The 27,222-nt window shown below is 46.0% G+C and overlaps 1 protein-coding gene across 6 annotated transcripts; it reads right to left on the reverse strand.

Moving 5' to 3' along the window:
- Nucleotides 1–25,716, reverse strand: Pex5 (peroxisomal biogenesis factor 5). Of its 6 annotated transcripts, none has more exons than XM_087657695.1 (16): nt 25,614–25,710; nt 24,830–24,992; nt 24,328–24,363; nt 23,822–23,954; nt 23,520–23,651; nt 9,874–9,979; nt 9,366–9,456; nt 8,867–8,977; nt 8,545–8,640; nt 8,063–8,182; nt 3,313–3,456; nt 3,036–3,106; nt 2,433–2,645; nt 1,960–2,125; nt 1,490–1,647; nt 4–1,352 (listed from the first exon to the last, which is right to left on the reverse strand). In XM_087657695.1, exons 2-16 carry the CDS (start codon nt 24,974–24,976, stop codon nt 1,151–1,153), a joined length of 1,926 nt encoding a protein of 641 aa, XP_087513821.1. In that variant the 5' UTR covers nt 24,977–24,992; nt 25,614–25,710; the 3' UTR covers nt 4–1,150.
- Nucleotides 25,717–27,222: the final 1,506 nt, after the last annotated feature.

The raw sequence follows: 27,222 nt of genomic DNA on the forward strand, positions 1-27,222 counted from the left end.
TACCCACATCAGTCCAGTTTATTCTTCATACAAATATTTTACAGTTTTATTTTTAAATCATTTACACATATGCATACAAAGAAAAATAAATTTCAGGATGGAACTTTGGGACCATGGCAGTTTAAAAAAAAATTCTGATCATTAGCTACTGAAGACAAGGTAAGAGGCTTAGCAGTCATTTGTGGGAGTCTGCGCGTCTCCCCACACAGAAAACAGTGGAGACGTCTCCAGCCACTCCCTCAGTATCACTTCATCTTCACCTTGTAGAGGTAATGAATACAGGGGGAGGGGATTTTCAATGATATCCCCTATAAATGTTTCAAGAAGGCTTATGGTAACACTGAACCCTGGGGAATTTGGCAAGAATGCAACTTCTGAACCAGTTTGCTACAAGAGTTTGTTCAGTTCCTACTTCCAAGGCTCCCAAGAAGAAGAGAGGATTGCAGGACTGACCACACCACGACTGTCCCACCTGACTCTGGGCTCAGTCCACAACTGAACATCCCTCCCTCACAGGCCATGGCGCCTGCGTGACAAGCCCTGGCCCTGAGGACACTACAGTAACCACATTAGCATCACTGCTTCAGTGTCCACCCACAGAGGATCCAAGGTCACTCCCAGGAGTGACGGAACTGTGAGCAATTGTCCCAAGTCCGACCGTAAGCCGGATCACCATTTCAGTGAGCAGACCAACTCTAACATCTGTCCCAGTCGGCATCACACATGCTCAGGGGAACCTCTTACACACAACTGCCCAGGGAAGCTGGACTATTGCCAATTCCCAGAAAGAGTAGGGCAAGGAGAGACGTACAAATGTGGCAGACCCTATCAGAAATGGCGGCTGATGACAATTCCCCTATGTCAGTGGGTCCTACCCAAAAAGCAGCACCAAGAAAGGGCATGATGAACAGAAAAGGATCTGTAGCTGGATATACAGCCCTTGAATTACCAAGGACAGAGACAGCTCGTCCCTACAATTAAGTAGGACCTAAGACACAGCTATGCACCCCTACGCTGAGGCAGCTCCTGAGAGGTCGTACCGCTTATGGTCATCAGCCCACCCCCTTGGTAGGCCCATTTGAGGAGAGGGAATCACACCCTGAGCTCGGACCCCTCCAAGCAGACACTCACAGGGCAGCCCATCCCACTGTCACTGGGGCAGGCCAAACATAGTTAGAAGGGCAGGCAGGTCCCGAGCATCGGCTGCCCCATAGGCATCACTCTGGCCTAGCATGGACAACGCCAACCGCAGAGTACTCCAGATGTTCTCAGACATGGCGCCCCCCTCACCCCGAGGGCCCCGGCTCTTCCTCTGCATGTTCAGGGCCTCCAGAAAGTGTTCCACGGCCTCACTGTAGGGAAGAGGAAGGAGAGCTGGTGAGCAGAACAACTGGGGGAGGCTGAGGGGATGGGGGAGGGAGGATTGGAACACTGGAAACCAAGGCCAAGAAGGCAAGGCTCACCTGCTTACAGCAGAACCCATACTCACCGGTGAGCCCCAAGGTTGATGCAGCTGATGCCTAGGTTGTAGCGGGAGCGGATGTACCCGGGCTGTAGTTCAAGGGCTCTGCGGTAAGCAGCCACTGCTTCTTCACTCTGGTTCCCATTGGCCAGGGTGGCCCCAAGCTTGTTCCACAGCAAATAGTCCTAGGGCAGGAACAGGGAGTCTGGGAACATGAGCTAAGCTTGGACCAACTTCCGCTCATCCCTCCACCTACTTCACTACTGTTTGGTTAATGTAGTTACTACCCAACCCCACCCCTCCCCCAGCCCTCCCCGCAGCTCCCAGTGTGGTCACTGGGGTAACCCATGCAGACTCCCCTGTGTCCTCATGCCCCTGCTCTGCCCAGCACCCACCCCTGTCTTTTCCCAGTCTTCCCAAGGCTTTCATGGCATGCACGCTGGAGTGCAATCTCCCATGTGCAAATGACTCTTCAACCTTCTTTCCCCAAGGCTCACATTGGGGCGGACACTGAGGGCAGCCGTGAAACAGTCCACAGCCTTGTCGTACTCCCCACTCAGGTTGAAGAGGACTCCCAGGCCACACTGCACGTCAGGGTCAATGGATGTAGGGTCCAGACGCACAGCTGCCAGGAAGAGTTCTTTTACTTCAAGAAACAGGGAGCTGAGTAAGGAGAAAAAAGAGCGCAGAAGTAGGTAAATGGCTCTATCTGCATTCCCAGACTCCAAACAAACTCTCAAGTCAAGTTCCCAGGAGTCAGTGGTGTTTCAGTCATCTCCTTTACCCACATCCGGTTTACAGCCCACTTCGTTTCATCACAGCACTGCGTGGCAGAATGCTGACCCCCTTCGCGCTGACCCTGAGTAACTCCTACACTCTTGGACCTCAGCGTAACCTCCTGTCAAATCAAGGCCGTGTTCTCACTAGGACTCGCATTACTGGCCTCAGCCCAGGAATGCCCCACACTCACTCAGACAACAGAGATCCCAAGACGCGCTTGCTGGGACCCAGTCCTGCCCCACTAGCCCCTTCTTCACCAGGAGCCACCAGGTGAGCATAGGCCGGTGAGTAGCGCAGCCAGTCCCGCAGCGTCTCACAGGCTTGCCGCTGCAGGGACTCATTGGTGAAGCTTACAGCCAGCGCCATCAGTGCTGTCCGGTTATCTGGCTTTAGCTCCAGACACCTGATGGGACAGAGGAGCAGACTGAGAATCTGTAAATGACACCAGCAGCCCTCAGCACAGGGGCGCACAGCCAAGCTTTAAAGCACAGTCATGGAGACCTTACTTCTGCCCTCTCAGCTAACAGAGGGAAGAGCCCTCTGGTCTTTGGTTAATTCCAATCTGAGATGGGCAAAGTTTCAGCAGCCAAAGAACAACCAGGATCCCACAGATAAAACCCAAGCTGATGACGGACAGGGCCAGAATCAAGCCTCACTCACTCCTCTACTGAGCCGTGATGACTCGGGACCACCTCATAGGTCCATCTGTGCGCTAGTGGCCAGGGAGAAGGACACAGGCCTGGCTCTGTTAGAGCTGCGTCTACCTGCCCAGCCCGCACACGAGCGCACTCACCTGCGCAGGGCACTGATGGCCAAGAGCTCTTGCTCGTTCTCAGCCTGAGTGGTGCCCAGGTACTGCCAGGCCTGGAGGAGTGAACAGTTCCATCACCGAGCTGCACCCGCTCCTCCACTGGCTCCCCGCTCCCCGCTCCCCACGCCCCCACGCCCCCACGCCCCCACACCCCCACACCCCCACACCCCCACACCCCGGAGACCACCACAGCCCATCTGCAAGCCTCTCTGGGCCTCCACAAAACTGGAAGACGCCATCAGAGCAAGGCCCCGCTCACCTCCATGTGCTTAGGATCCTGCTGCACCGCAGCCTCGAAGAGCAGCACAGCATTGGGCAGGTCTCCCTCCTCAAGTCGACGCAGCCCTTCTTCAAAAGGTTGAGGGTGGTCACGCAAGGGATTCTCCTCCTCAAACTGGTAGCCCTAGAAGGAAGAAAAGTGAGTGGGGAATCCGAGGAGAGAATCAGACAGCCAGGACAGCAGGGCTGGGAGAACAGCAAGCAAGACAGGTGCAGAAGGTGAAGGGTCCTTCCACACAGGCACAGCAAATTCTCCACATTACAAAGATCATCCACGGCAAAGCAAACGGAGTGTCGACTCAGCCGCCATCTTAGAGCTGAGAAGCTGGGTGGGTGTACACAGAGGCCTGTGAGCCTCTGTGCTGGGATTATAAAGTCATTTTAGGAAGTCCTAACAGGTCTGCACTGCCGTATCCTCAGCTTCTCCCCTTGGACAGGGCTAGCCTCTCAACAGCCTGCTGCGCACAGTGGGAGCTCTCCTGAGAATCCTCACTGCTAGTGTAGCTCTCGTCCTCTAACATGATTTATGAGGAAGTGAGGCGTGAGGCAGGGGCCTGACTTTGAGGCAAGGCTGTCCCACCTCGGGGGCTGTGTGAACCAATGGGTAATGTCAGAAATGCTTAATGTGCCCCAATTACCAAGTTCTTTTGTTTCTTTTGACTCTTAGGCAGGATCTTGCTATGTAGCCAAGACTGGCCTCAAACTCACACCTATCCTCTTCCCTCAGCTTCCCTAGCGCTGACATTACAGACATGAGCCACCATATTGGGCTCCTTTTAAGTAAAACTTGAACCCCAACATCTGAAGGCAGACACTGCTCTCTCCTAGCTGGGGAATTCTCAACTGAAAAAGTTGCAATATCACATAAAAAGCTTTGCCAACTGGCATTTGACATGAAGCAGGGAGATGACAAGGCAAGGTCAAAGGTCAAAGTCACTGGTGAGCCTCATGGCCTTGGACAAGTAAAAGATTCCTTTTGGGGAAGTAAACAGCATCACAACAAAGAATAAAAGCCATGAGGGGCCTCAGATAGTTTGGTGAACATGGCTTCAAACCTAGCACAGACATGGAGAACTTAGCATTAAACTGTACAGAATAAAGACAAGATGACCGTTTCGTTACTACTTCGAAACAAGGGGAAATCAGCAGCATTGTTTTAAAACCACAAGTTGTCGAGGCAAAGAGTAATTAACGACATCAGTGGGGGTTCAAGGCATGAGACAGAGGATTGGAGGTGGATGAGGGAAGTGTGCCACAAGTAGAGTCAAGAAATATTAAAAATTCAGAAAGCAGGCTGGAGAGATGGCTCAGTGGTTAAGAGCACTGACTGCTCTTCCAGAGGTCCTGAGTTCAATTCCCAGCAACCACATGGTGGCTCACAACCATCTGTAATGAGATCTGATGCCCTCTTCTGGTGTCTGAAGATAGCTAATAAATAAATCTTAAAAAAAATAAAATAAAATTCAGCAAGCAGCCAGGCAGTGGTGGCACACGCCTTTGATCCCAGCACTTGGGAGGCAGAGGAGGCCAGGCAGGTTGGAGCTAGCCTGGTCTACAGAGTGAGTTCCAGGACAACCAGAGCTACACAGAGAAACCCTGTCTCTTAAAAAAAAAAAAAACAGAAGGCAGAAAAAGAAGCTTCTATACGGGATTCCTTGGTTTCTCCGTGAATGACCAGACAATAAATACTTCACATCTTGCAGGTCCTACTGCAACTACTCAATACCACCACAGGAGAACAAGGGCAATGGGCATGGCTATGTCACTGTCATATTTTACTCATAGACACTGAAATTTAGATTTTAATTTTTAGGTATTACAAGTTATATTACTCTTTTGATTTCTTTCAGTCACTTAAAACTGCTAACCATTATCAGCCACTGAACCATTTAAACAAGAGGCAAGTTCATTTATTCACAGACCACTCCTGCCCTGGATAATCTGAATTCAAGAGAATAAACATTTTTACACTCAACCTTAACTGCTATCCATCATAAATCCATGCTTTGAGCCACTCTGTGGGAAACAGGAAAGGTTACACATATAATGTAATTTCCTAACGGGTGTAATTTATGCCTCAAAGCTACTGAGAGCCTTACTAAGAGGCTTCAAACAGTGTTCACTAATGGTGGCTGCAGCTTCCTCCTTAAGGTACACTGCTGTGTGTAGCAGTTGGCAGCGATGAATGCTCTTCCCATGTAGTCAGCAGACAATGCAACAAACAACTGTCACCGTCCGTCTCCTCTAGACACGGTTACCTGTGGTCTTTAAGGTCTCATCGAGTGCTGCTCAAAGGGCAATTAAACAGCACTCTACCATCAAAGCTAAAGTATTCACACAGATGCAAAGTCCTACTCTGAAGGAGCTGTTCACTGGCTACACAGTGCATAGCATCACTTCACATCCTCAGAGCTCAAACCCAGCCAGCCATCTTGAGCTCCACTGCCCTGAGCTACTTCGAAATCTTATAGATCACACTGTAGAAAGAGCACTACGTCAAACTCTCTCCCATCACAGAAACACTTTGCATAATGGTTTACAATGTCTTTTTAAGCCACAGGGATATATAGCCTCTGAAAAATCTAAAGGTTATCAATAAAAAAAATTTAATTAAAAAAAAAAGGATAAGAGGGAAGAGGAGAAGGCTCAGTGGATAAAGCACTTGCCAGGCAAGCATGAGGACCAGAGGTTAGATCCCCAACACCCAAATTAAAACCCAGGCAGCCATGGCAATCCAGTTGGAAAGGGGACCCCAGGGCAGGCTGGTCAGCTAGACGACAGCGTGAGCCAGTGAGCTCTGGGTTCAGTGAGAGATTCTCCCCCAGAAAGGAAAGTAGAAAGGAATTAAGGAAGATACCCATGTCAACCTCTAACCTCAGGCACACATGCACCCCACAGACAAATGCAAACGTAAACAGCACAAAACCCACGACTTTACCTGATAATTCACTCACTAAATTCCATACACTTCAGCACCAGTTAGCTTAAGGCCAGTGAGAGCTTCACTGCCAGTGACAAATGAGACAGAACATCTCCGAGAAGCACTAATGCACGCGCTTCTCAGCCTACTGCACAATATTTCAAGGTATTGATAACATTAAATAAGGCTCGTGGATCTAATAACTTAACTACAGTTTTTGTTTTGAAACACAATCCACAGGGGTTGGGGATTTAGCTCAGCGGTAGAGTGCTCGCCTAGTAAGCACAAGGCCCTGGGTTCAGTCCCCAGCTCCGAAAAAAAAGAAGGAAAAAAAAAAAGAAGAAACACAATCCACTAACCCAACTACAATCCTCCTGCCTCCCAAGTGCTAGGGTTACAGGTGTGCACCATCACGCCTAGCTTCCTCCTTACATTTCTAAGTTTCTGATTTAAAGGTGTATGTGGCCCAACATGTCATAAATATGAGAATAATATGTGCTAAATTAAACTTCTCACATAAAAAGTTATTCTGCATAGCATGTCATAAATATGGGACTAATAAACACTAACAAAATACTGCCCACATGAAAATAGTATTTTCATCTCCGTTTATTTAATATATGGAAATACTAATTATAAATGAACAACTAATGTAGAATAACAAAGTGCTATTAGAGGAACCATACTGGAGCAAAATACAAGGCAAGGTTCCAAGACGTTCGCAGCCCCTCAGCGGACCACACAAGACCATTCTCAGACAAGCCCAGATCTGAAAAATCAACACTTGAACTTTCTCTTGTACTAGGTTTTTCTTGAGGCTCTCAAGCCCTAACCTCTTTACAGTCCCCTGAACTTCATTCTCCTGTCTCCACACCACTCCTGGTGTTTACATCCACCTCTACGGCCCAGCTTCGCCTCTCAGAATCTGATTCTTCTTCCCCCACATCTGAACCAAGAAAACTGTTAGAACTGTCAGTTCCTAGTCTGTCTTCCTAAAAACCAAGCAATTCTTTTCCTTCCCTCTCATTCTTCAACTCAGAAATTCATCAGTCGTCAGCCACATCCTCAGCAACCCCACAGTCCTCAGAAGACTTACTCAGAGAGACCACTAAAAAGTCACAGCATCTGGGGTTGGGGATTTAGCTCAGTGGTAGAGCGCTTGCCTAGGAAGCACAAGGCCCTGGGTTCGGTCCCCAGCTCCGAAAAAAAAAAGAAAAAAAAAAAAAGTCACAGCATCTAAGTCAAAGCACACCGTCTGCAAACTCCAACCGCCTTCCACCAAAGACCACTGGCAAGTTTTCCTATTGAAGTTACTTGATGTAGTTATTTGAAATACTGAATTGCAAGAGCCTGATTGCTACAAAAAGAGATCAGAACTTATGTGAGAGCTGGGGTAGAGCTCAGTGAGGTAGTCCTTCTTAGCAGACACCAGCACTGGTTTGACCCCCATGATTAAGTGAGGGGTTTGGACTCATGAGCTAAACCAAAAAGAGATACATTACATAGTGAGGACAGAGGATGATCCATCAGTTACCACTGTCCAGCAGAAGCCAGCAACAGACAGGCTGCCCCAGTACAACCTCCAAAGAGGAGCGGCCCATTGATCTTAGTGTGTCGTGTGTAAGCCTCCCCTGTGTGCAATGTCACTGTGTGATCTGACAAAGGTATCCTTACTAAGTTTTTAATCTCAAGAACATAGTACGCTCAGCTACCGCACAGCAGGCATCAGCCAGACTTCTCTTCATTTGAAGAGGCTCAAAAACAGTAAGACTCTCAGTGTGGAAATGTCCAACTCTCCAGGGCCTCCTACCTTGTCATAGGAAGCAGACGTGAGGTCGTCATAGTCAGAAAGCCAGGGGTGCGCCTCAGCATCCCGTTTTGCCATCTCCTCCAACTCTGCCTGCAACTTGTCCCAGAAATCGACGTCTGACTGTAAAGAAAGGAAGGCGAATAAAGGAAATGCTTCATCACCACCCTACACCACGACGCCCCACCCTCACTTTAGTGGAATATAATTGCTAGAACAATGAGTTGCAAACTTCAGTGTGTTTCACAATCAGAGATTTGCAAAATGCAAATTCCCTGATCCCACCCCAGATTCTGATGCAGGAATCTGGAAAAGTGTCCAAGAGTTTGCATTTTTAGGACAGCATTCGCCCCACACCTATGCAATTCCAGCAGATGAGCCAGCACGCTATGCAGCAATGCCCATCACCGTGGACACTAATAAAGCCATACTCCCCGTGGCAGGACATGGTCCTAGAGGACCCCACCCATGCCAGCTCTTCTCACCTCTATAGCTGACTTGGCTCGTTCAAATTCCACCTGAAGAGCAGCCAGTTTGTTTCCTGGTCTTGTGAACTGATCAACCCAGGCCTCCGATGTGCCCTGTGACAAACCATGATCAGTGCCCCCTTCCACCACCTTCCTTCCCATTAACACAGACTGACTGAAACCCGTTGTTAACCACCACCAGCCTAGGTGCTCTCAGACTCTTTCCCACCCTCTCAGGGCCTAGGTGCTACAAGCAAACTGTCAGTGAAATCCCTTCCCACTGCACTAACCCAGCCTCTGGCGGCACTCTGGAGCGGGCTGGGGAATGGCAGTATCCTACCTGCTGCTGTATAAACTCTGCTGCCCACTGTTCTGCCTGAGCTCGGCCCGACCCTGCAGCGGACTCCAGGGACACCTGCCCCTCGCCAATCTGCCGCACGAATTTCAGGAACTGGGGCACAGAGACACACATAGGCACCTTGGGACAGGACTTCCAGGTGTGCACTCTCAACTATGCCCAAGGAGACCCTGCACTCTCCCCTCCCTATGAACATCTCTAACTGCATCAAGATAATGCTAAAGGCCCTGAAAAAAAAATGCAGAATCAAACACAAGAGGATTTCTGCCTCTACAGAGTTGAGAAGGCACAGAAAAGATAAAGGGTTAACAGATAAAGAAATAGGGGAAACAGTAGGAAGATGCAGCCGGATCCATTCTCCATTCTGCAGAGAGAGGCAGTTCTAGAATCACAGCCCACTCTTTACAGCACAGCATTGTAAGGGAAAGAGAGCTTCCACCTTCAATCCCCATTCTGCTGAGCACAGCAGGCGGTGACTCACCTCAGAGTTAGCCAATTTGGGGTCGTCCACCTTGGACACAAAGTCACTGGCTGTGTGCTGCAGATCCTCCTCAGGATGGTATTCATCGTACCTGTGGCAAGGAAGAAAGACCAAGTCACCCACCCCACTGCCCATGCTCTTCCCCAATCCTGTCCCATGGCAAACGTAATTCTTACAGGGGTGGGGCAATAATGCTGCCCCACTACCGTGAGGCCCTACAAGCTCCAAGTTACATTAAAGAAGGGTATCTTTGTGACAGTGGGACAGTCTTGTTACTTTTCCTTCCCCAAGCATAGCTCTGCAGGGTGGGAGAAGGAAATTATCTCAAGGAGACAGGGTTCCCTCAGGGGGGATGGTTAAGATCATTACTCAGAGGTGAAACCAATAACAGAAGAGGAAATGTTAATAAATGGAGTAGAACAAAGACTATCTGCAAGCTAGTGAGGGTGTGGATGGAGGAGGTGGGCAAGTGTCCAAAACTGAACTCTTCCCATAGCACTGGACTCACCATCGGTCAGTGGTAGAGGTTCCTTCTGGATCTCCCAACCACAGCTTCTCCTCAGACTGTTCCAGATACTCCTCAGCCCATCGGGCTGGGGACACAGACAGAGGGTCTGCAAAGAGCAATTGTGGAACTCACCAAGGTTTCAGTGTAAGATTAGAGAAAGTAATAAAGACCCACTGACCCACTGACCCACTTAACCAAACCAAAGCAAAAAGAACCCTATAGAGTCCCTGAGAGTGCCTCCTTGAAAGAGAATTCTAATGAATCCCCAATATCCTCTTCAGTGACTGAGCTGCTCCCAAAGAGCTGGGACAAAGTTTATGGAGAGCTGAAGACCGGAGACCTACCAAGGAGGCTCAGGAAAGAACTCAGTTAGCACTCCCAAGGCTGAAACAGAAGGCTTGAAAGTTGAAGGCTATAAAAAAGAGCCTATCTCTAAAAGGGAGTAGAGTCAGGAGACAGCTTAGTAGTTATTAGCACTGGCTGTTCTTCCAGAGGACCGGGGTTCAATTCCCAGCACCCACATTGTAGTGCACAAGTGACTGTAATTTTAGTTCCAGGAGACTCAATATCCTCTTCAGACCTTGAAGGCACCAAGCACATACGTAGTGCACAGACACACATAGGGGGGAAAATACACATAAAACAAGTTTTCTTTTTAATATTTGTTGTACAAAGAGGCTTCGGCTGGTTTCTGCCCGTACCTGGAACTGAATTGAACTGAACCAGTAAAACAGCTCCCTGCACCCAAATCCTGTGGAGGAGAGAGCTGGACCCTCAGAAGGCAGACAATCCTGAGAACTCAGAGGAGATAACTACTTTCGGATCTCATTCCTGACTCAAGAGGAAATTGCCTAGTGCCATCTGTGCCCTCTGTGCACATGTACCTAGAAGCAGTCAGGGGCAGGACCCTTCAGGTTTCTACCTGCCCTGAGAGCTGAAAGCCAGTCGCCAGGAGCACCCATATACCTGAGAGCAGAGGTAAGACCAACTCTTCTGTGCCAAGCAACCCGCCTGGAGGTTTCAGGTCATACAAACCCAGGAGCAACTCTCTGTTCCCAGATCCAACTGAAAGAAAACAGGTCTACAGGAGTCTGACACACATGCCTACAGGAATGTCAAGCCACGGTCAGAGACAGCAAGACAAGATAACACCAGAGACAACCATGGCAAGAGGTAAGCACAGGAAGCTAAGCAACAGAAACCGAGGTGACTTAGCATCATGAGAACCCAGTTCTCGCACCAAGGCAAACACTGGATAACAAAACACACTGGAAAAGCAAGATTCAGATTTAAAAATCACATTTTATGATGATGGTGGAGGACTTTAAGAAGGAAATAAATAACTCCCTTAAAGAAATACAGGACAACAGAAGTAAACAAGTAGAAGCCCTTAAGGAGCAAACACAAAAATCCCTTAAAGAATTACAGGAAAACACAACCAAACAGGTGAAAGAATTGAACAAAACCATCCAGGGTTTAAAAATGGAAATAGAAACAATAAAGAAAGCACAAAGGGAGACAACCCTGGAGATAGAAAACCTAGGGAAGAGATCAGGAGTCACAGATGTAAGCATCACCAACAGAATACAGGAGAGAGAAGAGAGAATCTCAGGGGCAGAAGATACCATAGAAAACATCGACATAATCATCAAAGATAACGTAAAACGCAAAAAGCTCCTAGGACAGGAAATTCCAGAAATCCAGGACACAATGAGAAGATCAAACCTAAGGATAACAGGTATAGAAGAGAGTGAAGACTCCCAACTTAAAGGGCCAGTAAATATCTTCAACAAAACCATAGAAGAAAGCTTACCTAACCTAAAGAAAGAGATGCCCATAAACATACAAGAAGCCTACAGAATTCTGAATAGACTGGACCAGAAAAGAAATTCCTCCCGTCTTCAAACACTCAAAACACCAAATGCACAAAAAAAAAAAAAAAAGAATATTAAAAGCAGTAAGGGGAAAAGGTCAAATAACATATAAAGGCAGACCTATCAGAATCACACCAGACTTCTCACCAGAGACTATGAAAGCCAGAAGATCCTGGACAGATGTCATACAGACCCTAAGAGAACACAAATGCCAGCCCAGGTTACTGTATCCAGCAAAACTCTCAATTAACACAGATGGAGAAACCAAGATATTCATGACAAAACCAATATCTTTCTCCTACAAAGGACAATAGATGGAAAACTCCAACACAAGGAGGGAAATTACACCCTAGAAAAAGCAAGAAAGTAATCTCCTTGCAAAAACCAAAAGAAGAAAGACACACAAACATAATTCCAGCTCTAACAACAAAAATAACAGGAAGCAACAATCACTATTCCTTAATATCTCTCAACATCAATGGACTCAATTCCCCAATAAAAAGACATAGACTAACAGACTGGCTACATAAAGAGGATCCAGCATTTTGCTGCATGCAGGAAACATACCTCAGAGACAAAGACAGACACTACCTCAGTGTAAATGGCTGGAAAACAACTTTCCAAGCAAATGGCCCGAAGAAACAAGCTGGAGTAGCCATTCTAATATCAAATAAAATGGACTTTCAAGTAAAAGTTATCAAAAAATATAAGGAAGGACACTTCATATTCATCAAAGGAAAAGTCCACCAAGATGAACTCTCAATCCTAAATATCTATGCTCCAAATACAAGGGCACCTACATACATAAAAGAAACCTTTCTAAAGCTCAAAGCATACATTGCACCTCACACAATAATAGTGGGAGATTTCAACACCCCACTCTCATCAATGGACAGATCATGAAAACAGAAATTAAACAGAGACATAAAGAAACTAACAGAAATTATTAAGCAAATGGACTTAACAGATATTTATAGAACATTTCATCCTAAAACAAAAGAATATACCTTCTCAGCACCTCATAGTACCTTCTCCAAAATTGGTCATATAATCAGTCACAAAACAGGCCTCAACTGATACAAGAAGACTGAAATAATCCCATGCATCCTATCAGATCACCACGGACTAAGGCTGGTCTTCAATAACAACAAAAATGACAGAACCCCACATATAAATGGAAGTTGAAAAATGCTCCACTCAATTATGACTTAGTCAAAAAAGAAAGAAAGAAAGAAATCAAAGACTTTTTAGAATTTAATGAAAATGAAGGCACAACATACCCAAACTTATGGGACACAATGAAAGCAGGACTAAGAAGAAAACTCATAGCTTTGAGTTCCTGCAGAAAGAAACAGGAGAGAGCAAACATCAGCAACTTGACAGCACACCTAAAAGCTCTAGAATAAAAAGAAATAACTGAACCCAAGAGGAGTAGAAGGCAGGAAATAATCAAACTCAGAGCTGAAATCAACCAAGTAGAAACAAAAAGGACTATACAAAGAATCAACAAAACCAGGAGCTGGTTCTTTGAATAAAAAAACAACAAGATAGTTAAACCCTTAGCCAGACTAACCAGAGGTCACAGAGAGTGTGTCCAAATTAACAAAATCCAAAATGAAAAGGGAGACATAACGATAGAATCTGAGGAAATTCAAAAAGTCATCAGATCCTACTATAAAAGCATATATTCAACAAAACCAGAAAATGTGGAAGAAATGGACAATTTTCTAGACAGACACCAGGTACCAAAGTTAAATCAGGAACAAACAAACCATCTAAACAGTCCCATAACTCCTAAAGAAATAGAAGCAGTCATTAAAGGTCTCCCAACCAAAAAGAGCCCAGGTCCAGACGGGTTTAGTGCAGAATTCTATTAGACCTTCATAGAAGACCTCATACCAATATTATCCAAACTATTCCACAAAATTGAAACAGATGGAGCACTACCAAATTCCTTCTATGAAGCCACAATTACTCTTATACCTAAACCACACAAAGACCCAACAAAGAAAGAGAACTTCAGACCAATTTCCCTTATGAATATCAACACAAAAATACTCCAGAAGATTCTCCCAAACCAAATATAAGAACACATCAAAACAATCGTCCATCATGATCAAGTAGGCTTCGTCCCAGGGATGCAGGGATGGTTCAATATACGGAAATTCATCAATGTAACCCACTATGTAAACAAACTCAAAGAAAAAAAAACCCATGACCATTTCATTAGATGCTGAGAAAGCATTTGACAAAATTCAACACCCCTTCATGTTAAAAGTCTTGGAAACATCAGGAATTCAAGGGCCCATACCTAAACATACCAACAGCAATATACAGCAAACCAGTAGCCAACATCAAGCTAAATAGGGAAAAACTTGAAGCAATACCAATAAAATCAGGGACTAGACAAGGCTGTCCACTCTCTCCCTAATTATTCAATATAGGACTCAAAGTCCTAGCCAGAGGAATCAGACAATGAAAGGAAGTCAAAGGGATACAAATTGGAAAGGAGGAAGTCAAAATATCACTATTTGCAGATGATATTATAGTATACTTAAGCAACTCCTAAAATTTCACCAGAGAGCTACTAAACCTGATAAACAACTTCAGTAAAGTGTCTGGGTATAAAATTAACTCAAACAAATCAGTAGCCTTCCTCTACTCAAAGGATAAACAGGCTGAGAAAGAAATTAGGGAAATGACCCCCTTCACAATAGTCCCAAATAATATAAAATATCTTGGTGTGACTTTAACCAAGCAAGTGAAAGATCTGTATGACAAGAACTTCAAGTCTCTGAAGAAAGAAACTGAAGAAGATCTCAGAAGACGGAAAAACCCCCTATGTTCATGGATTGGCGGAATTAATATAGTAGAATTGGGCATTTTGCCTAAAGCAATCTACAGATTCAATGCAATCCCCATATAAATTCCAACTCAATTCTTCATAGCGTTAAAACGAGCAATTTGCAAATTTATTTGGAATAACAAAAAACCCAGGATAGTGAAAAATATACTCAACAATAAAAGAACTTCTGAGGGAATCCAACCACTGGATTCTTGGATCTCCTATTGGGAAACAGCCAATGTTGGAGTAGCTGGACCTCAAGCAGTATAAGAGAGCAATAGTGATAAAAACTGCATGGTATTGGTACAGAGACAGGCAGGTAGATCAATGGAATAGACTTCAAGACTCAGATGTGAACCCACACACCTATGGTCACTTGATCTTTGAAAAAGGAGCTAAAACCATCCAGTGGGGAAAAAAAGCATTTTCAACAAATGGTACTGGTTCAACTGGAGGTCAGCATGTAGAAGAATGCAGATCAATCCATGGTTATCACCCTGTACAAAGTTTAAGTCCAAGTGGATCAAGGACCTCCCCATTAAACCAGATACACTCAAACTAATGGGGAAGAAAAAAATGGGGAAGAGTCTCGAACATATGAGCACTGGAGAAAATTTCCTGAACAAAACACCAATGGTTTATGCTCTAAGATCAAGAATCAACAAATGGGAGCTCATAAAACTGCGAAGCTTCTGTAAGGCAAAAGACACTGTCATTAGGACAAAATGGCAACCAACAGATTGGGAAAAGATCCTTACCAATCCTACATCTGATAGAGGGCTAATATCCAAAATATACAAAGAACTCAAGAAGTTAAACTCCAGAGAGTCAAATAACCCTATTAAAATGGGGTACAGAGCTAAACAAAGAATTCTCAGCTAAGGAGTATCAAATGGCTGAGAAGTACCTAAAGAAATGTTCAACATCCTTAGACATCAGGAAAATGCAAATCAAAACAACCCTGTGATTCCACCTCACACCAGTCAGAATGGCTAAGATCAAAAAACTCAGGTGACAACAGATGCTGGCAAGGATGTGGAGAAAGAGGAACACTCCTTCATTGTTGGTGGGATTGCAAACTGGTACAACCATTCTGGAAATCAGTCTGGAGGTTCCTCAGAAAATTGGACATTGAACTGCCTGAGGACCCAGCTATATCCTGGGTATATACCCAAAAGATGCTCCAACATATACAAAGACATGTGCTCCACTATGTTCATAGCAGCCTTATTTACAATAGCCAGAAGCTGGAAAGAACCCAGATGCCCTTCAACAGAGGAATGGATACAGAAAATGTGGTACATCTACACAATGGAATATTACTCAGCTATCAAAAACAATGACTTTATGAAATTCATAGGCAAATGGTTGGAACTGGAAAATATCATCCTGAGTGAGGTAACCCAATCACAGAAAAACACACATGGTATGCATTCACTGATAAGTGGATATTAGCCCAAAAGCTTGAATTACTAAAGATACAATCCACAGACCACATGAAGCTCAAGAAGGAGGATGACCAAATTGTTGATGCTTCACTCCTTCTTAAAAGGGGGAACAAAAATATTCATAGGAGGGGATATGGAGGCAAAGTTTGGAGCAGAGAATAAAGGATCGGCCATTCAGAGCCTGCCCCACATGAGTATACAACCCATATAAATACAGCCACCAAAACTAGATAAGATTGATGAAACTAAGTAGTGCATGCTGACAGGAGCTGGATATAGCTGTCTCCTGAGAGGCATCACCAGAGCATGTCAAATACAGAGGTCAATGCTAGCAACAAACATTGAACTGAGAACAGGATCCCCGTTGGAGGAATTAGAGCAAGGATTGAAAGAGCTGAAGGAGCTTGCAACCCCATAAGAACAACAATGCCAACCAATCAGAGGTTCCAGGGACTAAACCACTACCCAAAAACTATACATGGACTGACCCAGGAGTCCAACTGCATAGGTAGCAGAGAATAGCCTTGTTGGGCACCAATGGAAGGAGAAGCCCTTGGTCTTGCCAAGGCTGGACTGGCCAGTGTAGGGGAATGGCGGGGCAGGGGGCTGGAGTGAGGAAGGGGGTGGTTGGACAGGGGAACACCCTTATAGAAGAAGGGGAGGAGGATGGGATAGGGAACTCATGTCTGGGAAACCGGGAAAGGGAATAACATTTGAAATGTAAATAAAATAATATCCAATAAAAGAAAAAATATGAGAAAAAAGGGGCTTTAACACGTTATTTCCACATATCCATATGAGTTTTGACCATATTAATTCCCTCTTCCTTTTTTGGCAGGAGACAGGGGTGTTGAGATGTCTCACTATATAGTCCTGGCTGTTCTGGAACTCACTATATAGACCAGGCTGGCCTCAAATTCAGAAATCCTCCTGCCTCTAGCTGGGATAAAAGGCATGAGTCACCACACCTGGCCACACACCCCTTGGTTTGCCTACTCTCCCTCCTCTCTCTTCCTTTCCCCTTTCCCATCCTTCATTCTTCTAGATCCCTTTTTCTTTCTTTTCTTCTTCCTTCCTTTCTTCCTTCCTTTCTCTCTTTTTAAGTGTACAATCTCAGTTAGAAGCAGGGAGCACTGGGGCTTCCTCACAAGAACCATGCATAAAGTATAAGTATGGCCAAACCTGGGCACAGGGCTCACATCCCCACCCGGGCAAAGTCAGGGATGCGTCCTCCCAGGTGCCCTCAGGCCTGACACGCAGAGGTAAGCACTAAGCTGGCTTTCAACACTGTGTCATCGGTGTTTGGGATTTCTTAAGACAGGGCCTCAGTACACAGCCCAAGCTGGCCTTGAACTCAGGCTCTTCTTGCATAGCATCCCAAGTGCTGAGCTACTAAGCTGGAGCCACAGCTCCTGACTGTTTCATCGCTTTGATTCATTTTCAGGGTCATGTTTTTCAGTCAAATTCTAAACATATCTTCAGAACTGCAGTGATAAAGGGCACAGGATCAAACTCCAGACAAGGGCACTGAACTGTTTCTCAACCTCTGAGACTTTGTCCTCCAAGCAGTGAGCATATTAGTGTTGCCAAGATAGCAGAAGGCACAGCCCAGGTCTCTCCTACTGTGTCCCCATCTTTACATCCCAGATGTTAACACAGTCATCCAATCCCCAGCTGGAAGGTCCAACTGTCACATCCCTAACACTGAGAAGACATTGCTCTCCTCTTACTATTAACATACACTCTGCTGTTCCCAACACTTGACCTGAGTAATTTCAACAAAGTAATCTCAAAATCTGAGAAAATGTCAAAATCTGAAAAGAAAGAAAAAAAAAAAAACAAGAAACAAGAAACAAGGGTCTCAGAACACGCACACCTAATTATGAATAAGTAATGTATAGTTAGCATAATAGAAAAAGTAAAGTTGGCAACTGTTTGGGTTTGCAAACCCTGTGCTTTCATTTCAGGGACACTCAGCTACAAGCTCTGCCCTCAGGTCCTGTAGGCAACACTGATCTCCCCTTACCCTAAGCAGACTGTGGCTCACATGTGAAGGCTGAAAAACAAATGCTTAATATCAAAATTGATTTCGGTAACATCTCCTGGCTCCTTAGTCCAGATCTGTTGAAGAATAACCAGCCAGTCATTTCTACTTCCCCTCTACTTCCCCCTCACTATAATTCTGGCATGATGAGCCTGAGACCACAAAGACACAAACAATGTCCTCATCAACACCAAAAAAAGAAAAAAAAAAAAGAAAAAAAATAACAAAGTTGCTTCACTTTACCACATATACACCATTACCACACACACACCATTACCACAGACACACCATTACCACACACACACACACACACACACACACACACCTTATATACACCATTACCAAATACATGCCACACACTGGGAGGAAAGACACACAGATGAGAAGCGTCATCCTTAAACTGCTATCATTCAGGGCTAGGAACGTGCACCAGTGTTAAATCTCTGCTTCACAATGACAAGGACATGAATTCGACCCCCGGTACCTCAAAACAGTAATAGCAACAACAACCTAACACGGTTTGTCTCCGGCTCTCACCACCCTACATTTTCTGACACTGGGAATCTGCTCAACAAGGGAATTGATAAAAGAACCTGGTGAACCTCTGGCTTCACAAATTTTTTGAGAAATCCTTCCAGAAAACCAGCTCCATCTAGACACACCTGAAACTGAAGCAATAAAGGCCAGAGGCGATCAAGCCACTGTCTTAGGCCACTGTCTTAGGTCACGTACAACAAACAGAGCCGAAGTTTACATCACACCACTTCACACTATGTCCGTGGCGTGTGAGCAGCTACTACAAGCTCAACTGTCGAACACTCAGAACTCCCCACCCTAAGCAGTGAGAGTTCTGTGGGACGGATGAAGGTTCAAGTGTGAGCCCAGCGCCACCCACATTCAAACCCCAACTCACACACCATTCACTGTGGATCTCAGAGTAATTACTTTAACCTGTGATTTTCCACTGCTTTATCTGCAAAACAGACCATAGCAGACAGCTCATAGGGTTTCTGCAAAAATAAGACATAGCAACAAAAAGGAACCACTGCCATCCTATCTACAGAACAGAGGGCAGACCTGCCAGGGAGACTGGTACTCCCTGCAATCATCCGCACCTCTTCCTCCTCTAGTTGTGAAGGTGCCAGCACCACCCACCTACCGGTGCTGCTTCCTACAACTTTCCTGGTAACACAAGTTTGTATTTCATAGCTGCCTATGAACTTCACACACTGATGCAATTCCTGCTTGTCAACCTGACTGTATTTGAAATTAACTAAAGCCCAAGCAGCTACCTACACCTAAGAGGCTTTTTTCTTAATTAAATCATATGAAGTGGGAAGACCCACTTTTAATCTGGATCTTTTAAGGTGGGAAGATCCACCTTTAATCTGGACCACATCATCTGCTGGTGGCCTATGTATTATGACTAGCTGCCAGTCTATTCCAAACATGGGAGAAGCCTGTTTGCGCTCTCGCTCGCTCTCTCTCTCTCTCTCTCTCTCTCTCTCTCTCTCTCTCTCTCTCTCTCTCTCCCCCCCTGGCAAGTCCATCCTTCACTGGGATTAGAGAGCCTACTTCTTCAGGATTCTGTCACATTGAAGAACAGCTGAGACATCTAGCCTCATGAACTAAACAACCACTGGATTCTTGGATCTCCTATTGGGAGACAGCCAATGTTGGAGTAGCTGGACCACAGCCTGTAAGCCACTCTACAAAATCCTCACTTCCTCTCCCTATCTGTCTCTGTCTCTCTCTGTGTGTCTCTCTGTCTCTCTCTCTCTTTCTCTAAGACACATGCATATTCTCTCTCTCTCTCTCTCTCTCTCTCTCTCTCTCTCTCTCTCTCACACACACACACACACACATTCTCTCTCTTGTCAACTGAGTCTGTCTAAACTCAGGCCACCCGAGGGCTGATTTCATTTCCAGATCTGAGTAAACATACGATGCAGACTAGGCAGAAATCATGACAGATGACTCTATCAGAAGGATGACAGACCAAAAAGTGGGGATGGGCTTGTAGGGTGATGGAGTAGTTCTTGCGATGATGCTTTCTACATATCAGATAAAGTGCATAAAACTGTTCTCACACCAGCTCTGTAGACTGCGCTAAAGTGAATCTCCTCATCACCAGGGGGGAGAACCTGGGAGACAACAGCACAGAACTCTCCTGTAGGTTTTCTTTTTATTTATTTTTTCACACTTACCAGTAAGACTATAAATTTTTTCCATATAAAAAAAACAACTTAAATAAAAGATGAGCTTCAAGGTTCCTTTTGAGTAATTCTAGAATATTAAACATGGGAAATTAAAAAATAAAATGAAATAAATCTACAAAGCATGCCTATACTCCCAGCACTTGGAATACAGAGGCAGGACTATGAATTCAAAGCCAGCCCAGGCTACATAGTAAGACCTCCCCAACTTCAAAAAAAAAAAAAAAAAAAAGATATTAGGATTCATGCCAGTAATCCCAACATTCAGCAAAAACATCCACAAATTCAAACCAGCCTTGCACACAAAGAAAGTTGGAGGTATAACAGAGCCACAGTGAGATCTCACAAACACCAAAATTTAATTAATTAATCAATCAATTAATTAATAAGACCCTTAAAATTCTGTCTCAAATCTACTTATCCACTAAAAAACAGTTAATTTATATCACTGACATGTCAGACACAAACACTATAGAAATCCACTTTTAAAACATGAATTCTGGGACTACAGAGACGGTTCAGTGGTTAGGGACACTGGGTTCTTCCAGGTGTCCTGGGTTCAATTCCAAGACCCCATTTGGCAGCTAACAACAGTCTCAACCTTGACACCCTTTTCTTCTGCAAGTAATGCATACATGAGATACAGAGACACACATGCAGGCAAAAGACCAATACACTTAAAATAAAAATAAACTCTTTAAATAAATAAAACAAAGATTTCTGGAAAATCTATTTCTTTTAGCTTTTTCCCCAAATCTCAATGCATTCTTTCATTCACCTACTGCAACAGAACGATTTTACAGAGCCCAGTTTCACACAACTGCGCACCAGGTACCCACATCCTAGCCTCTGTGAAGCAGGCACAGATGAAAAGCAATGCGCTCTCCGAAGACCGCCCGGCAGGTGAGGCAGGTCCAACATGTTTTTCTAAAGCTATATTTATTCATTGGTAAGTTAGAGAAGATTTCATCAGCAGGAAACAATTATAATAAAATCTGGCCCTCACATTGTGTTTAGCTGTATAAATGACTTGGGTTTTTATCTATTAGCTTTAAATTATGGAAAATGACTAAGGCCCACCCAGTCCAACAGAAGTCTCTCTGCACTAAGATGTATCACTAAGGTTTGTGTGGAAACCTGAAAGGTTCTGTCCAGCGGATGGATAGCTCAGATTTGAGCATAAGACAACTCCACTGGTAGGACTTGAGAGTTTAGAATTAGTTTGAAGAGCTCGTGGGTACACACAAGCATGAGTTTTGGACATCATGTCTCCTCCTGACGCTTTGTAGAAGGTGTGTCACCTCGTGCAAAGCGCAGCCCAGCAGAAAGTGCTCAGCACTAAGAGCAAACCCAAGAGCACGACTCCCATCTCACTTCAGGAAAGGGCATCTGTGTGAAGTCACCTAGAACGGCTTATACTACGCTGCTGGAATCTAGGAGTTCCTCCTTCAGGAGAATAAGAAATGCTGAGAGGAGAAACCAACTAAGTCCATTATCTCAAAACTCAGCCAGTCAGAATGCATCTAGAATTTTTGTAACTTTGTCACTTGTGTCTCTTCTCACACTTGGATTTCTTACCGTGGCAAAGGGCAAACAATGCTTCTTTCTCTGTGTGAACAATCAGAAGAGGAAGGCTGACTTGGTCCTTCCCTTTTACCCTAATCAGATAGGCTCAAAGGGAGGCAGTAGGTGAGGATGACCTCAAAGACACAAATTGAGCTGAGACTCTTAAGCCTGTAGCCAAGAAAGAGCCTAAAGCAGAGGCCTGGCAGGACGGAGTCACAGCTCGATCCAGAGTCAAATCCCAGCAACACCTAGGGAGAGACCTAGATTGTACGTTGTCACACTGGACACTGTGCTCCTAGCCATAGATTAGTGCTGCCCTCAACCCTGGCCAGAGAAGCTTCTCTGCAGTGGTCATCAGGTAAGGCAGAGGCTCATGCCTGCACAGAGTGCCAAGGCCAAGTGACCATTGAGCACTAGGCACTAAAGGGACATCTATCTCACCCCCCCCCACCAAGGGGACGTCTCAGAAGAGGGGGTGGAAAGAATGTATGAACCAGAGGCTAGAATGGGTGCTATGAGATTTGCTGCTAACATGTTTAAAAATGTCTAAATAAGAGATATTCTACTTAAAAAAAAAAAAAAAACTAAGCCACCCACAAGGCTGCTTTACTTTAAGCGAGTCACTTTACCTCAAAAACTCAGTATTCTTATCTATAAAATGGTCCTAAAAACAACAGCTAGAACTTGGGATCTCTCAGAGATAAATAAACAACACATTCAATGCACTTAACACAGTGAGCACAGAGACGCTGATATCCTTTCTCCCATCACAGATGGTCTTCAGTCCCGCCTTAATATACAAAAGAAAATCAGTTCCTAAAACTCATACAAAGTTCTGAAGACTGAAGTCTCTTACATGCAATGATATATTTGCACATAACTCACACACATCCTCCCATTATTTTGACATCTCTAGATGACTTATAACACCCAATATAATGTAAATGTTGTAGATACAGTAATTTTATCAATTAGGAAATAATGAAAACACATGCAGGCACACAGATGCACGCACGCACGCACGCACGCACGCACGGCCAGGCACAGTGGCTCATACCTGTAGTCCCAGAGCTCAGGAGGCTAAGGCAGGAAGATCTCAGTTACATGGGGATTTGGAGGACAGCCTGGACTACAGAGATGCTGTCTAGAAACTCAAAAGGTGTGTATACTTTTAGTACAGACAAAAATTTTCCAAACATTTTCTATCCACAGTTGGTTCAATCTACAGATGAGAAGCCCACACACACTCAGGTGGCCTAGCCAGACTTCAGGGCTCTGGACTCCACAATCTATTTCCCCAGATCCCAATTCTACTCAAGACGGCTGAATGCCAGAGTCCTAGATGCCGTGGTAACTTTTTGTCTCTTCCTGGGCCACCCATCCAACCTCTAGCTCCTCTCTACTCAACTTAAGTTACTGATAAAGAAGCAGCTCTAAGCTCTCGTTCATTCTCTCCTCCCTGCTTCCTCTCTCTTTTTATCTCCACCCAAACCCACATTTCTCTTTATTATGTTTTGATTACCTGCAATTGCTCTAAGAAGTCACATTTAACATCCTACAGAAATGAACCAAGAACCTGTAAGTCATTAGCAGTCGAACCCTCCCAAGAAGAATGAGGACACCGCACAGAACAGATCTCCCCAGCAGCCTCACCCGTGACTTCGGCGATGAATTCTTGGGACCAGTCGGTCTCGTTATAATCCTGAGCTACATCCACAGCATCTCCAGCGGCGAGAAACTCCTGGGCCCAATTCTCAGACAAAGCCAAGTCTGCCACGCCAGGGGCTTATGAGAGACAAGAGAAGAGTGAGAAACAAAGAAAGCAGGTTTCTATCATTCCTTCACGCTCACTCCTGGACCACACTTCCCTTGTCTCCTCTGCACCTCAGTTCCCCCGACACCAGCAAAATCAAACTCTTCTGGCCTCTTCCCTTCTCACCAGGTCCTGAACCCACCTCTCTGAGGAGCCTGGCGAAAGTTTGACTGTTCAATCTCCTGCATCTCCGCCAAGAGGTCATCCATCTTGAAGGTCTGAGGGGCTCGGGATACAAGAGTTGCATTCTGGTCCTGCAGGAATTCTGCCACCAACTGTTACAGAGAGACGGTCAGATGAACTATTAGGATCAGAGGGGCCTCAGCCAGGGGCAGGGCCCACTGATGTCGGACAGAAAAACAAAAACTACAGATAAATAAAGAAAAAAAATTCTATCCGTAAATTAGGAAAACAGAAAAATACCCCAAAAAAGTAGATGGGAACACTGGCAAATAAATCTCATTCGGTAAAGAGAGTTAAGTATGCATAGACTGCTTATAAAGGTAGAAAGAAAGAAAGAGAGAGAGAGAAAGAGAGAGAGAGAGAGAGAGAGAGAGAGAGAGAGAAAGGAAGGAAGGAAGAGAGAAAAGAAAAGATCACCATGAGTCAAAAAAAGAAAAAGACAGGAAATAACCTTGTTCTATTTACCTCATCTTCAGTGCCTACTCCCAAAGGCTTGGAAACCTAAGACAGGAAGGAAAGAGGCAATACACAGAGTGAGAAGGCCAGAGGCTACAACCCAACTTTAACTCTACTGCTTAGGTGACCTGAGGTAAGTCAAGAAAGAGTCTTCACAAAGACTCAGCTTCTTTTATTTTTTTTAAGATTTATTTATTTCTATAAGTACACTGTAGCTGTCTTCAGACACACCAGAAGAGGGCATCAGATCCCATTACAGATGGTTGTGAGCCACCATGTGGTTGCTGGGAATTGAACTCAGGACCTCTGGAAGAGCAGTCAGTGCTCTTAACCACTGAGCCATTTCTCCAGCCCAAGCCTCCGCTTCTTTGTCTATAAAATACTAGTCCTCGTCTGTGTAAAGATGCACAATGCTCACTCCAGTGTTACGGAGTGGCGACTATTACTTTAACAACAGAGAAAGCAGCTATCCAGGCTGAAGGAATGGACTCTCCTGCTCTAGAACACTCACCGTTTCCGCCGCTGAGGCTCCTGGAGGCCAGGGGCCAGGCCTCAGTCCCTCCTGCCGAAGGGCCTTGTCCTGGGTGAAGTGGGTGGCCAGCTTCATCAGCGGGTTGGCACCCCCACATTCGCTCTCCACCAGCTCCCGCATTGCCATGGTGACCACCAGCTCCCTGATGGACAGAAGATTAGAACTGTGGTCCTGGAGCCAGACTTTCCCAAAGCAAGCCAACAGCCCCTATCTAGAGCAGGTGGGCCCACGACGGTTCCACAAGGGCCAGGCCTCCAGGGCCACCCCCTGGATGGACCCCATCCAGCTGGGTCTGGCGTCCAAGAGGAGGCTGTGTCCTCCTGTCTTCCCACTCCAAGCCATGGCTTTCAGGGCTTGGGCTACCCCTGCAGCCGTCAGGACCGCATCTCAGACACCACCCGCCAGCAGCAGCTCTACAAACGGGCCTGGACCCCTGGGGAGCACGGGTAACGCATCGTAAACACTAGACACCGACTCTAACCGGACAAGGGAGAGCGGGAACGCCTCCGACCGCACACCGGAACCCGCACCCCGGGTCAGGCTGGCGCTGCGGGTCTCAATCTTAGCTCGTGTCACCTGAGCCCCCTCCCCCGCCGCGCCTGTCCACGCTCCGTGCCCCGCGCCCCGCGCCCCCAGCCCGGTCACCCCAGCCCCGACCCCGCCCCACGAGGCTACCGCAGCGGCGGGGACTTGCCCGGACCCCGCGCCCCCTAGGCTCCAAAGATCACCGCCGCTGGTCGCACCGTCCGGCCAGCCGGAGTACCTGGGGTGGGCTGGGGGAGGGGAGGGGGCGGGAGCAAGGGGGAGGGACTCGGCCTTAAAGGGGCCTGGACCGCGGCGCTGCGGCCCAGCTCAACGGAAACGGGCGAAGGGGCGGGGCCTCAAACCTGCGCAGCGTGATGGGCGGAGCCGAGAGCCTTAAAGGGGAAGTCCTAGGCAGTTGGTTTGGGGAGTCCTCCAGTAGTCCTTAGAATGCTGGGATTTATTTAGTGGAAAACTCAAAGGAATGGAGCTAGGAGAGGCTTCTCTGGTTTTAGAGGAAAACCAAGGTTTTCCACGGTTCAGCTCTCTCTCCTGGGTTTCCTCCTCCTCTAAATCCGGGGGATTTCGGAGGTCAAATCGTGACCTGCTTCGGCCTCCTAGGCCTGACCCCCTTCCAACATGCTCCTTCAAGACAGCGTCACAGCCTCCAAGGAGACAGGGGCCTGCCTCTACCATTTTTGCGTAAAGAAGAAAATAGCGCCGGATGATGACAAATTCTGGTGACTAAAATAGGGTCCAACGTATTTTGAGACCTCAAGCCGGTAATGGATGGGGAGAGTGAAGTGAGTCACTCCTCTCTCCTCTTTCCTACTGGTCAAGGTCGTGATGGCCTGATTACCCGCAGCTCCGAGTTGGGAAAACGTGGCAAGGAATACCTTTGATCAGGGAATATAAACCTAAGCCTCAGGCTTCACCATCTGCCAGAGAACTGGCGCCGGTGCCAAACCTCAAGGTCACTGGAAAACAAACCTTGATATATCACCTAGGTCCAAGACCAACGGACCTCTTGACGTCCTGGGAAGGAAGGGGACGGGTTCAGAGTGCTGGTAGGTGGGCTAGGAGGAAACTGGTTCTAGAAAGACAGGACGGTCCCCGCCCGGGTAGCGGGAGAAGAAGCAGGTAGGTGGCGCCCTCGGGAAAGCTTGGTTCTTTGCTGCCCTGAAGATTTCAAAGGTAGCCCTCCTCGGGGAACACAGTCTGTGTAAATTCATCCCTGGGAAGATAGAAATTGCCCTTATAACTACAATGGTTGAACAAGGCAGAATATTGTGCAATGTTTCTGTCTTTAGTACACTGTCAATATCTTTCAGAGGCCCTAACACACACCCCCATTCTCCTTGACCACAAATTCCAGACCTGTCCACTGTTTCCAGGCTGCCATTGTAAGGAAAAAAAACCTAGCAACCAATAAACTGAACCACACCAAGGAGGAGAGGATGCCTTCTTGGAAGAGAAATACTTTAAACAGGAGACTCTCTGGAGAAATCAGTATTTAAGGAAAGCATATGATGGTTTGAATTTCTGAACATCGGGGAAGCATCTCCCAGAAGCACTCAAAGTCCATCACACACATAACCTCCTACTGTGCTAGGAGGTTAGTAACTGATTAGCAGAGATTTACTGGGCCACGATCTTGGGAGAGTAATTGTGATAATAACCGATGCTTATGAAATGCATGCTAACCCCCAGGTGTTGCTTTAAGCACTTGGTGAGCATTCACGCTTTTAATCATAATCTTCATAATGCTCCCATGAGAAAGATATTACCAACCTCCTATTACAAATAAGACTTGCACAAAAATCAAATATCTAGGAAGTCAGAATCAATGC

Source organism: Rattus norvegicus, chromosome 4 (assembly GCF_021556685.1).
Source record: "Rattus norvegicus strain SHRSP/BbbUtx chromosome 4, alternate assembly SHRSP_T2T, whole genome shotgun sequence".
In the NCBI taxonomy this organism is placed as follows: domain Eukaryota; kingdom Metazoa; phylum Chordata; class Mammalia; order Rodentia; family Muridae; genus Rattus; species Rattus norvegicus.